General features: G+C 35.9%; 1 protein-coding gene across 1 annotated transcript; it reads right to left on the reverse strand.

Annotated features, from left to right (window-relative positions):
- Nucleotides 1–4744: 4744 nt before the first annotated feature.
- LOC101057286 (ADP/ATP translocase 3-like) lies at nt 4745–5641 on the reverse strand. Its single transcript, XM_016960475.3, has one exon. It carries the CDS (start codon nt 5624–5626, stop codon nt 4745–4747), a length of 882 nt encoding a protein of 293 aa, XP_016815964.3. The 5' UTR covers nt 5627–5641.
- Between the last annotated feature and the right edge of the window lie 6813 nt (nt 5642–12454).

Below are 12454 nucleotides of genomic sequence, written 5' to 3' on the forward strand. Positions count from 1 at the left end.
GTACATACACACACATATACACATACACACAAATATATATAATTTATATTTATGCTCTTTGCCAATTAAAATATTGATCTCACTATTTTATACAATGCTAATTACTTAGAAATATTAAGTGTAATTTGCTCATCGATCTGAATAACAGGTTACTATTAATTTTATACATTTCTGCTTTTTCTGCATTTTTATGAAAAAACATCTTTACTATTATAGAAAAATCTATATTTAAAACCAATATTTAAAATATTATGAATTATGTAGACATACTTAAAACACAATAAAAGCAGCACATTAAATGTATGCACACACACATAAAACTGGTATCATCTATACCAAACTCTAAAAGGTATGGTTCCAGGTAGTTGGACAATGCATAGTTTATGTTCTTTATTTAGTTTTTCTGGATTTGCTACATTTTCTCCTATAGATATATACAATATAAAATAAGGAAAATAACTTTATTTGAAAAAGAGAAATTTAAACCCATACAAATCACTGTGACAAGGGAAATAATCTGAAGTTAATTCAAACTTCACTAAACCCAGCAAAATAAGTATGAGGTAATTATTTTTGTGGGAAGGTAATTGACCTGTGCATTTAATATAGTTTGAGGTAACTATGCAAATAAAGTTTTATTATTATCAAAAGTATAGCCAGATAATATGGGAGACAAATTTCAAACAATTTAGAAGAAAAATATACAAGAGGTGACAGCATGAGATGATGTAAAAAAAAAAAAAAGTAATGCAAGTTTTCTGCTGTTTTCTGAAGTGAATTTGCTTTTAGTATTTTTAATGACATCAAAGAAGGGAAACAAAGTACCCAAAATGCAAGTTATGAAATGTCTATACAATGGTTAGGGAAAAATGATACGAAAAGAGATTTAAAATGAAGACATGTAAAAGAAAATATATTTTATGACATTTTCTTTCAGGCCAAGTGTTAAGTATATCATATACATTATTAAAAATGGTTTCAGAGACAAAGTAGCTTCATGAATTGTTGCTATAATATGAGTTGTATCTATCTTGACTCTGCTAAATAATTATCAAAGTCAACATTCTGGATGTCCCAGAAAGGAGAAATCAAGACTTGTAAGAACACTAAAATGTAATTATATCCTAGAGATTTTCTAAATCTAGAACTTTCCATTTTTATATCTAAAGAGATCTACAAAACCAGCCTGTGATGATTTAAGTTCATTTTTTCAAGTGAATGCTAGTAATTTCTTAGTAATGCTTAATTAGTAATGCTTAATATTAGTAATTTATACCTCAAAACTGAAAAGATGTAGTTCTGAGACAGAAGAGAGCATCTGTGGTTATTTTGGTTATGAATTTTTTGATAATGGTTAGCATGAGGGTGAAATACATGTGTATAAATATATGTATAGCCACACATACATATATACACACACACATACATATATATGTATATATACGTGTGTGTGTATATATACACACACACACACACACATCCACTATATTTATAGGACTATATGTTCAGAAACTGCTATGGTAATCATACCCAATGTCTACTTGATTTACTTCTCTATACAAATTGTGCTCAGTAAATATTTGTTAAATTGAAATTTTTTCTCAAAAATACACTTATTTAAAAGATGAATTTACAAACATCTGCATTTACCTTAACAAAGCAATGATTTTATGTATAAGGCCCAGTGACTGCAGAAATTAATTAACAGTTTTAAGTATTAATCTTAAATAGTTTCTCATGGAATGGCTCACAGATTGAATTCTGTGTCACTATGAGCATTCAAAACCCTAAATGCAGTTAAAAATAAACTACCTGCTATTGCAGTGAAATTGCCAGTGAATTAGCACTTAAGCAATTTTAGCAAAGCAGGTGTACAAGCATGCTGCCACCTCAGAACTCTTCCTCAGGTATTATCCATTGTGAATGGAAAATAGTAAAATGCCATAGGTAGAGAGAAATTTTTTAAATTTAAATCTCATTTTCAAAGTACCCTTTTAGTGCCATTTAGTGTGAGAAGAATATTGACAATTTATGTAACTTTCTCCAGTTTAACATATGCTATAACTTTTATTCCGTATAAAATTCCTGCTTTCTTCATGGATTTCCTTTTCTAATGATAGGAGTGAGTTTTAGTTAGGAAAATTATACCCCAAAGATACCGTTAAAATTAATTTTATCTGTGACTTGAGTAGTTTTCAATTTTTCTATTTGAGTTAAATTACAGTAAATCATCATGCATATTAATTCCATTTGATATAATTTATTTAGTGTTCATGAAATTGATGTTTTTTTAATCAAGAATGTCCCACTATTATTATGCAGAAAGTTAAAAAAAGTGATAAAATAAATTTATTGAAGGTTATCTAAATTTATAGTTAGTTTTTACCTGATTTTAATTAATAAATATGGGATTGTCAGTTGAACACTTAAAAAGCCTCTTTTCATTTTCATATTTTTATACAATTTTTAAATACAAAGTTTACACTATGTTGATTATAAATATTATATTTAAAATTAATATTTATGTTTTATACTTTTATTTATAATTGATGACTCAAGTCTTTCTATATTTAAGATAGAGCCCACTGCTGTGAAACAAATGTTTGTAGATTCAGTCATTCAACATCATAATCAATTGTTCTGGCAATTCGATTTCAAAAGTTGAAACTTAAAATTTTTATAGTTTTGCTGTAAAAACAGGTGATAGTCGGGGATAGCTGACCAGAAATTTACAAAGAGAATATCTTATTGTGTAAAAAATCACTCAAGAAATCTCTATCTGAATTATTTTATCATAAGGGCAAAAACAATCAGTTTTGAAGTACGTCACCCAGAGAATGCATTTACATCTTTAGTCTCTCTTTTCATAGTTCTAACACTCTTTACCTATAAATTTCAAAACTGTATTATGTTTCCAAGGAGATAAAGGTAAACACTTGTCCTTGAACAATTATTCCCTCCAATATTCCATTGAATTCCTTTTACCTGAAATTATTTTTATCTGATATTAATATTGCTTCAATTTTTTATTAGTAATTGTCTAATTTGTCTACTTCTATTCCTGTATTTTCAGTTTTTGTGTATCTTTTTTGAATGTCTTAAACATTTATCATAACAATTTTTAAGCATTATTAATCCAATTTGTGAGTGTTTTTAAAGAATTATATTTAACTTACATTTATTGTCCTTGCTATATGTATAATGCATGTGTATGTATGAGGCTAACCTTATTTTTTTAATCACCATGCATTCTTGCTGTAATAATTTACTGACTGATTTGCATTTCCTGCATTTAGTAAACTGATGCATTTTGCTTGTTCTGTGTTTCTTCCAACACCTCATCTTTAAAGGTTTTCTTGTTAAACATCATCTATTCTGTAGTACCTTAAATACTTAACACCTATTTATACATGTTTTTGATAAATTTTTAAAAGTAATTAATAAATGCATTTACCCAATAAAGAAGATCACTTGTGATAAGAGCTTGACTTCTGCTTTAAACTCTCCAATTTGGTAAAAAGTAATTAACATTTTAAAGCATATTGATATTTTAAATTTATTAATCAACAATTATTTAGGCTTCACTTCCAATGTATTATATATTAATGCTATCATAATGTATATATTCTTAAGAAAATTACTTTTTAAGATTATTTAAAGCTTTTCTATGTTGACAAACTGATACAATAATACTGTTTTTTAAAACAACAATATTACTATGGTCGTCAATTTGCTATTTGAGCAGGGCTTTGCAGGAACAGCTTGTCTTTGCTGTACTTAGTTAGCATCATTAGGGTTACTCTGAAGCTGGAGGTTAAATCACCACAGTTTGTTTACTCGCATATCTGGCAGTTGATCTTGGCTGTCAGCAGGGTCCTTAGCTAGACCTATGTGCTTAAACATGTCAACATGACTTCCTCATGTAGCCTCAGCCTCTTCATAACATGACGTCTGAGTTCCAAAAGGCAAGGGTCCTAAAAAAAAAGTCAAGTGGAAGCTGCACCGTCTTTCTAAGCTAGCCTAATATATTACTTAGTCTCACTTCTGCTACCTTCGATTTGTTTATTTATATATTTAATTATTCCCCCCCCCCAGCCCCGCATCCTGTGTTTAATGTTTTGCAGCAGGATGCCCAACATAGGACATAATTGAAAGTACTCGGCTGTGCAAAAGAGGGACTAGTGCTTAAGTACAAATGGGGAACATGATTCTTTTGTTTTAAATAAATACTTAAACACGACTTGGGTCCTACAAGCATCTGGACTTCTAGGTCTGAGTATTGGAGTGCCTCGCCCGTGGGCCCACCAGGACACCCTAGTTCCCTTCCCCTAGTGATCAAGACTTGGAATCTGGTACCGATGGTTGGATCACAATGCGCCCCTTTTCTTTTCTCTTTTCTTTTCCTTTTTTTTTTTTTTTCTTTTCTTTTTTCTTTTGAGACGTAGTCTCGCTCTGTCGCCCAGGCTGCAGTGCAGTGGTGCGATCTCCGCTCATTGCAAGCTCCGCCTCCCGGGTTCACGCCGTTCTCCTGCCTCAGCCTCCCGAGGTAGCTGGGACTACAGGCGCCCGTCACCACGCTCGGCCAATGCGCCCCTTTTCTAGAGCCTTTCCTGGCCATCTACAGGCAGGGTCCGGCTGGGAAAAAGACGACTGGAATTTCTCGAATGTCGATGGTTTGCACACTTGAGGATTCTACGTGGTTCTCTTGGTTCCTTTGGTGTGTGTGTGGAGGATGTCAAGGCCCTTAGCTGACCTTCAGCTCGTCGTACGGGACCAGCACGAAGCCCACCCCCACCCCCATGCCTCTGAGGGCGTTGGACCACACACCCTTGAAAAAGGCCTCGCCCCGCTCGTCTCTGAAGATCTTTCTCCAACAGTCGACGGTGCCCGTGTACATGCTGTCAGCTCCTTTGCGCCGGGACTGCATCATCGTCCGCCGCCGCACTGTGTCAAAGGGGTAGGAGACCACGCCAGCCACGGCCGTCACGGTCTGCGCGATCATCCAGCTCACCAGGATGTGTGTGTTCTTAGGGTCGGGGAACATGCCCTTGGCCGTATCGTACACCCTGAAGTAGGCTGCCTGGTAGATGATGATGGCCTGCACGGAGACGCTGAAGCCCTGGTAAAAGCCCCGGATGCCGTCGGACTTGCTGATCTTCACTAGGCAGTCTCCCTGGCCTCGGAACTCGCGCTCCGTGCCTGACTTTCCCACGTCAGCTGCCAGGCGGGTTCTGGTGAAATCCAGGGGATACACGACGGCCGTGCCGCCAGAGGCCAGGTTGCCCGCAAAGCACCTGCAGAACTGCGTGTGCTTGTCCACGCCCGCCAGGAAGATCTGCTTGTACTTATCCTTGAAGGCGAAATTGAGGGCTTGCGTGGGGGAGTAGCGGATGACATTGGCCAGGTTGCCCCTCCAGAAGGACAGCACGCCCTGATCTTTGGGGATGCGGACGATGCAGTCCACGATGCCCTTGCACTGCTTGGCGGCGGCCATCGGCATGCTGGCGTGCTGCATCTGCAGCAGCAGCTGGACCCGCTTGATCGATGCCACGGCTGTCTTGGAGATAGCGGCGGTGATGCCTCCGGCTAGGAAGTCCTTGGCGAAGGAGATGGCTTGTTCCGTCATGGTGGCCTGGCGGGCAGCGGAGCGGGCGGCGGAGCGGGCGGACAGCAGGAGAGCAGGCGCGGAGAGTGAAGGGAGGGCGTCGCTGGCTCAGCCCTGGCCACCAGGACCGAAAGCAGCTACAGTCTATTTATTAATTATGATCTCCAAAGGTTCCCACCTCCTTATAGAAGAGAGGCAAGGTTCTGGAAGAGTAGGTTGGACTGAGATATTGCCATGACCATTATGAAAAATATAGCCTACCACGGTCTTCCTTGTCATCAAAACAGCTCTTATTCTGCTCACATGCTGAATATAATCATCTGTGTCCCAGGCCTCCACCCCTAAAATCTCATTCTATCAGAGATTCCGGCTTAGGTATAGGAGTTCCAGGTGTGGATGAGTTTTCTTGGGTGTAGCACTTCAATTGTAGCTCCGCTGATTTTCTCTCAATTTGAAAACTTGTAAATTAATGAGGCAAGTCCTCTGTCCTCTATATTCAACATATAATAGAGAGAAAGACGTAGGATAACTATAATAGATGCTTTTACTCCAAAAGGCAGCAATGGGAGGCTTGCTGTCATTGGTCCTAGCAATTCTGAAACCCACTGAGTGCTGTTTGTCAGTTCCTTGCTTCCCTAACCACACTCAGTCCTAATTCTTTGGTCTAATGTTCCATGACTCTTTGCTGTGCCCATTGGGCTTACATCTTTGCATCACCAGTTATTCTTCCTTTTCAATTAAAAAAATATATCATGCTTGCAACCGAGTAATTTTCTCAGCCTCCTTGCTGCCCATGGTAGTTCAAGGGTCTACATAACACTCTTCATTGTTACTTTGTCTGTTTCAGTTCTAGCTGACATAATTTGCTTAAAATCTGTATGGGTTTCATCTAATTCCATTATAATGCAATCTATTAGATAAAAGCCACACCCCAAAACTTCATTAAAGTAAGCTCTTCTTTATGCAGGAGTTTAGAGATGTTAGACCATTTTCAGATAGTCTTTATTATTTCTTACAAGAAATTCATGAATTATTTGTATCATTTTCTATTTAAATGTAAACTGTACTGTTTCTCCGGATACTATCAATATTATTTATTTTGTTTAAAGTTGTACTATGATAGCACAGGGGATTGTTTTCTTTTCCTTCTCTTTTCTTTCTTTTTCTTTTCTTGTTTTGTTTTGTTTTGTTTTGTTTTGTTTTGAGACGGTATCATTCTGTCTGTCACCACCCAGGCTGGTGTGCAGTGGTGTGATCATAGCTCACTGTAGCCCGGACCTTCCTGGTTTCAGGTGATTCTTCCCCCTCAGCCTCCCTAGTAGCTGGGACTATAGGCATGTGCCACCACACCCAGCCAATTCTTGTATTTTTAGTAGAGACAAGGTTTTGCCTTGTTGCCCAGGCTGGTCTCAAACTCTTAGACTCAAACAATCTACCAGCCTCAGCCTCCCAAAATGTTGGTACTACAGGCATGAGCAACCACGCTAGGCATAGGATATAGTTTTCTTTGTATTAATTATGCTTGATGCTCACTGAGCTTTTATAGCTTCAAGTTAATAAATACTTGGCTGTTATTTTATCTTTTTTTTTTCCTAACCTTTTCCACCTTTTTTTTTTTTTCTTGCTAGACTCACTTAGCATTCTCTGACTTAACACACTGATATTGCCTTACAGGACTCTATGTATATATTTTATTTGTTCATAGAATTTATTTTTAGTTCTTTTTCATAGTTTCCATGTATTTGCTATTTCCCATCTGTTTGTTCATTTTGTTAACGTTTCATTTGAGGATCTTGAATATATGTGTAATACCTTTAAAAATGTCCTTGTATGTTAGCTCCAACATCTGATCATAGTGATGACTGTTTTTTTCTTTTTTTATATATTTTTTTCACTTTTGTGGGTACATAGTAGATGTATCTATTTTTGTGGTACATACACATTTTGTTACAGGAGTGCAATGCATAATAATCATATCATGGAAAATGGAGTATTTATTCACTCAAGCATTTATCCTTTGCATTATAAACAATCCAATTATACTCTTTTCATTATTTTAAAATGTACAATTACATTATTGTTGACTATAGTCACCCTTTTATGCTATCAAATACTAGGTCTTATCTATTTTTTTTTTTTTGGACCAATTAACAATTCCCACCTCCCCACCAACCCCCTACTATACTTCCCAGCCTCTGGTAACTATTTCTATTTTTACTCTCTATTTCTATGGGTTTAATTGTTTTGATTTTTAGATCCTACAAATAAGTGAGAACATGTGATGTTTGTCTTTCTGTTCCTAGCTTATTTCACTTAACATAATGACCTCCAGTTTCATCCATGTGGTTGCAAATGACTGAATGCCATTTTTTTCTTATAGCTGAATAGCACTCCATTGTGTGTAAGTACCACATTTTTCTTATCTATTCATCTGTTGATGGACACTTCAGTTGCTTCCAAATCTTGCCTATTGTGAACAGTGCTGCAACAAACATAGGAGTGCAGATATCTCTTCAATACACTGATTTCCTTTCTTTGGCATAAACACCCAGCAATGGGATTGCTGGATTGTATGGTAGCTCTACTTAAGTTTTTTGAAGAACCTTCAAAGTGTTCTACGTAGTGGTTGTACTAACTTTCATTCACACCAACAGTGTACGAGTGTTCTCTTTCCTTCACATTCTCTGCAGCATTTGTTATTACCTGTCTTTTGGAAATAAGCAATTTTAACTGGAATGAGATGATATCTCATTGTAGTTTTGATTTGGATTTCTCTAATGATCAGTGATATTGAGCACCTTTTCACATGTCTGTTTGCCATTTGTATGTCTTCTTTTGAGAAATGTCTATTCAAATTATTTGCCCATTTTAAAATCAGATTACTGGATTTTTTTTTCTTGTGGAGTCATTGGAGCTCCTTATATATTCTAGCTATTAACCTTTTGTCAGATAGATAGTTTTCAGATATTTTGTCCCATTCTGTGGGTTGTCTCTTCACTTAATGGATTGTTTCCTTTGCTGTGCAGATTTTCAACTCCACGTGATCCCATTTGTCCATTTTTGCTTTGGTTGTGCTTGTGGGGTATTACTCAATAAATTGTTCCCCAGACTGATGTCTTGGGCAGTTTTCCCAATGTTTTCTGGTAGTAGTTTAATAGTTTAAGGTCTTATATTTAATTGTTTAGTTCATTTTTATTTGAATCAATATTTTATCTGAATCTCTTATATGGTAAGAGACAGGGGACTGGTTTCATTCTTCTGCATATTGATATCCAGTTTTCCCAGCATCATTTATTGAAAAAACTCTTTTCCTCAGTGTATTTTTGGCACCTTTGGTGAAAGGTAAGTTGAAAATGACTTCTCTGAGGGTATGTGGATTTGCTTTTAGGTTCTTTCTTCTGTTCCACTGGTCTATGTTTCTGTTTCTATGCCAGGACTATGCTGTTTTGGTTACTGTAGCTCTGTAGTGTAATTTGAAGCCAGTAATGTGATTCCCTCAGTTCTGTTCTATTTGCTTAGGATAGCTTTGGCTATTCTGGGTCTTTTGTGATTGCATATAAATTTTAGGATTTTTTTTTTCTAGAATGTCATTGATATTTTGATAAGGATTGCATTGAATTTGTAGATTGCTTTGAGTAGTATGGACATTTTAATAATGTTGATTTTCCCTTCCATGAACATGGAGTATCTTTCAAGTTCCTGGGGACTTTTTCAATTTCATTAATCAGTATGTTATAGTTTTCATGTAGTATGTGTTTCTCAGATTCATTTGTTATTTTTCGATGGAAAGGAAGAGGGAGTCATTGTTTTGTAACAACATATGGGCTTTCAGGTTGGAACATACCAAGGCTGGAATTCCACTTCTGCTAATTGCAGAAGGTGAAAATACCTGGTAGAGTAACTAGACAAAAGTGGCACTAGCTAATTTTAGTTTTCATCTTTAGATGAGACAAATCAAGATATTTTATGTCAGATTATAATTTTGCATAAGTAGATAACAATGGCAGAAATGATTTATTTCCATTTTTGATTGGTCTTTATTTTCAGTTGATGCAAAGTGTTTTATTTTTAAGATAGTATAGTAGTAGCAGCAAAATAAAAATTACTGTGCAATCTTCATGTGTCTACTAAAAACATTGATGTGGCTCTTAAATGTGTGTATCAAAGATGGAGTAAGTTTCTGGAGAGAACTGAAGCACACGGAGACATATAATAATTAATCCTAAATTGTTGACAAACTTGTTTAATATCTTTAAATGTTATGGAGAACAATCACTGGGGCACCAGAGCTGAAAAAAGAAATGAGTAATACATTTTCCTACAGTAATGTGCTAGAAATCAGTGGAAAAGTAAATTATTGTGATGGTATAGTTGTCATTAGTTCATATACTTTATGGTGGTATGCACTTTCTCTAATAGTGTCCAAACTCATTTAATAAAACCACGAGCACATCTCTGGGGAACCTGAGGGGGAAAATATATATATATATATATATATATATATATATATATATACACAATTATTATTTTTAACAGTTGTGCTCTTGTTGCCCAAGCTGGAGTGCAATGGCACGATCTTGGCTCACCGCAACCTCCGCCTCCTGGGTTCAAGCAATTCTCCTGCCTCAGCCTCCTGAGTAGCTGGGATTACAGGCATGTGCCAGCATGCCTGGCTAATTTTGTATTTTTATTGGGATCAGGGTTTCTCCATGTTGGTCAGGCTGGTCTCGAGCTCCCGACCTCAGGTGATCCACTCGCCTTGGCCTCCCAAAGTGCTGGGATTACAGGAGTGAGCCATCGGGACCAGCCTGGAAAATATTTTAAGTAAGCGAAGTTCACATGGAGCTGGAGGCCATTATCCCTAGCAAACTAATGGGGGAACAGAAAACTAAATATTGCAGTGCTAGGGTTTGAGTTTGATTTGGAGTCTGTAATTTTGCCATTTCTATATGTGTCATGATCTACGGTAAGGGATATTTAAAACTCTGCCATCCAGTCACTCATAATAAAAAAATACATTTGAATAGGCTGATTGATGATAAATATTCTATATATCTAAGACATCCATGTTCAACATGAATTTAGGTATTGTGATTGCTATGACTTGGAAAATAAACTCTCCGTTTTCTGACATTAAAACCTATAGAAACAATCTCTCATTTTCAGTAGCAAAACAAATAACACTGTCTCATGCCATATCCATTTCTTATTTACTCAGTAGAATTTCCCATGGGTGGTAATTAATGTTTAGGACAGGTGGATTTTTCAGGTTTGGGGTTTCAGCTACCCGAAAGTTAGTTGAATTACCCCAAGATTTATTTTCTTATAATTAATATCCTAGGAAAATGATATGCCTTTTATACTATGACTAAAATTTTGTATAGAACAGCAACAGGAAAAGAAAATCTGTTTTTCTACCAACTGTGATTTCTTTTAGCTCTGAGAGACATGTGAATAATAAATAGATGTACTGAACTTGAGAGAAAAGTGTTTTTCTGTGTCAAAGATTTAAATGTAAGTTGCAAGCATAATTCTGGTTTACTGCACATCTGTAGTGACTTTGTAAGGAACAATAAGTTTATTATGTCAAGGACAGCATGAGTCAATGGTTTTAGGGGATTTAATAATAACCATGAAAAATCTGTACTATGTTATATTGGCTGTGACATATCTTGCAAAGTGTCATGTAGGACTTGCTGAATTGTATCACTGAAGGCTGCAATCCTTAAGCAGAGAAAGTTCTTTAAATGTAGGTCACTGTGTTCTTCTGTATAATCAGATAGAAATAGCCAGAAAGCATTTTATGACACTCAAACAACAAAAATGAAAATCATATTATTCACTCATTTTAAGTTGTAACCCATAATAGACACTACATAAATGATCTTATTATCTAAATGTCAGTTAATGAAGAGTGAATCTTCAAAAGTTTTGAGTTTCAGTTGTTTAGAGTAATATAGTAGATACGAAAAAGTGAGCTATTCAGAATAATGCTTAGCGTTCTATTTCATCTACTCCGGAAGCTAGTGTGGTATGAACAATTCAGGTAATAATGATATTGATCGTATGGCAGTAGTAGTAAAATGATAAGGAAAAATTACTGTACACTCTATGTGCCTGTTAAAAACATTTAATATTTCCCTTAAATGTGTGTATTAACGATGGGGTAAGATTATGGAGAGAATTGAAGCATGCAGAGATTTGTTGGTGAACTGCAACTTCTTTTCTTAAAGAGAGTTACCAATACTTTTAATATCAGTTAGTGGCTGAAAATCTTAAGCTTTGACTCACCAGAGGTCATTTCTACAGGGCAGATATTTCAGCAGAGACTTTAAGGGTGTGATGGATCTACAGTAAATATATTAGAGATCAGTAGGGCTTCAAGCACACTGATAATTTCTCTCTCAAGTTATTTGGTAAATAATGAAGTTGCATTGGGAAGGAACATAAAAAGTCTAGAGAGAAAGTATATAAATAGAAGAGAAGAGTTTTTATTTTTGTCTGTTAAATTTTCTTGCACTGCCATCAAGGACTCAAGATTATAGTTCAGGGACCATGAGAAGAAGGGTTTCCATGTAAAGCTCTCCATTTAAAGAATGTAGGTAAAGAAACATAGCGTAAAGAAACATAGTGGTGAATGTTCATTGCACCACTATTCACAATAGCAAAGATATGGAATCAACCTAAATTCCCGTCAATGACAGATTGGATAAACAAACTGTGGTATATATGCACCATAGAATACTATGCAGCCATAAAAAGAGCAAGATCATGTCTTTTGTAGGAACGTATATGGAGCTGGAGGCCATTATCCCTAGCAAACTAATGGGGGAACAGAAAACTAAATAT

This window comes from Pan troglodytes, chromosome 11 (assembly GCF_028858775.2).
Source record: "Pan troglodytes isolate AG18354 chromosome 11, NHGRI_mPanTro3-v2.0_pri, whole genome shotgun sequence".
Classification (NCBI taxonomy): domain Eukaryota; kingdom Metazoa; phylum Chordata; class Mammalia; order Primates; family Hominidae; genus Pan; species Pan troglodytes.

What these genes read in the sequence shown, in the direction of transcription:
- LOC101057286 (XM_016960475.3), bottom strand. Translation starts at nt 5,626, where the DNA reads ATGACGGAACAAGCCATCTCCTTCGCCAAGGACTTCCTAGCCGGAGGC.